Source organism: Oryx dammah, unplaced genomic scaffold (assembly GCF_014754425.2).
Source record: "Oryx dammah isolate SB20612 unplaced genomic scaffold, SCBI_Odam_1.1 HiC_scaffold_20, whole genome shotgun sequence".
Taxonomy (NCBI): Eukaryota; Metazoa; Chordata; class Mammalia; order Artiodactyla; family Bovidae; genus Oryx; species Oryx dammah.
In genome coordinates this window covers 23029430-23030674 of record NW_024070204.1, presented here as the reverse complement: position 1 = coordinate 23030674, position 1245 = coordinate 23029430, and the positions used below count along the sequence as shown (strand labels likewise).

Genomic DNA, 1245 nt, shown 5'->3' with positions numbered 1-1245 from the left:
TCTGTGCTTTGTTAACCATCACTACAGATCTCTGCACATATACATTTTTAATTATTTTTTTTAAGTAAAAGGCTAAATTTTAGAGAATTTTAATTAAACTGGCATAGTTTATAAAACCAAACAGATAAAGTGGACTTTGTCAGTGTATTTTCAATCCTTGCCTTAACAGGCTAACGAACACAACTTGAAACACATGTGAATCCTCCTCTGTTCTACGAGACAGTGAAGGGACCTTTTCAGTATTTAAATATATTAATGTAACCAGTTATAGAAATCTAAATATAAAACCAATCTCTTATAGGTTTTGAGAAGGAATAAGGAATGCACCATCTCCCTAAAAAGTTTTAATATTCCTTATTCAAGTTCAATCATCTCTTTAGAATGGGAAAAGTGATAGTGCTTGTTGAACTGGAATTACTATTAAAATTAAAAAAGCTTGACCATATTTGTTTAGCCACAGACCAATCTTATTTAAATCAGGACTGTCCAACAGAATTATTCCACCAGCCGTTCATGACCTGAATTCTAGTGGATGAGATCAATTTAAATATGGTACACATAAAAAGTCATGAGACACTTCTGTTTCGTAATAAATAAGGCAGTGGCCAACTATTACTCATTGGTAGCTTTTTTGAGATAAGCTATCAAGTCCTCCCTCTCTCCCTTCTTCTTAATGCCAGCAAAGATCATCTTGGTTCCAGGGATGTACTTCTTGGGATTCTCCAAGTACTCCATCAGAGTCTCCTCTCCCCAGGTGATACCTTTGTTTTTGTTGGCATCTGTGTAAGAGAATCCAGGAGGCTGGTCTGTCTTTCGTCCAAACAGACCATGGAGGTTTGGCCCAGTCTTGTGCTTCCCTCCCTTTTCCACAGTATGGCACTGGGCACACTTCTGAACAAAAATCTTCTTGCCCTTCTCAACATCACCCATTTTTAAATTGTTCTTTTTCTGTGCGCGACAGAGAAATCCCCGCTCGCAAGCCGAACGTCCCGCTTTCTCTTTAATTATTTTCATAATTATTATTGTCTTGAGATTTATTGAGATATTTGCATCCACCTTGTCTCTCAATATCAAGCACCACTTGAGCACTCTTGGATCCCAGTGTTTCCACTGAGACTTAGGGAACCTAAGACTACTACAGGATCCTTTGTCATAATCTTAAGCAAAGAGTTGATGGTCACACCATCAACTAAAAATGGTGATGCCCTTCTTATCAAGGCCTTTCTTAATGCCCAATAAATGAGT

At 37.6% G+C, this 1245-nt stretch overlaps 1 protein-coding gene across 1 annotated transcript; it reads right to left on the bottom strand.

Moving 5' to 3' along the window:
* Positions 1-519: 519 nt before the first annotated feature.
* Positions 520-965, bottom strand: LOC120879481 (cytochrome c-like). Its single transcript, XM_040262497.1, has one exon. It carries the CDS (start codon positions 928-930, stop codon positions 613-615), a length of 318 nt encoding a protein of 105 aa, XP_040118431.1. The 5' UTR covers positions 931-965; the 3' UTR covers positions 520-612.
* Between the last annotated feature and the right edge of the window lie 280 nt (positions 966-1245).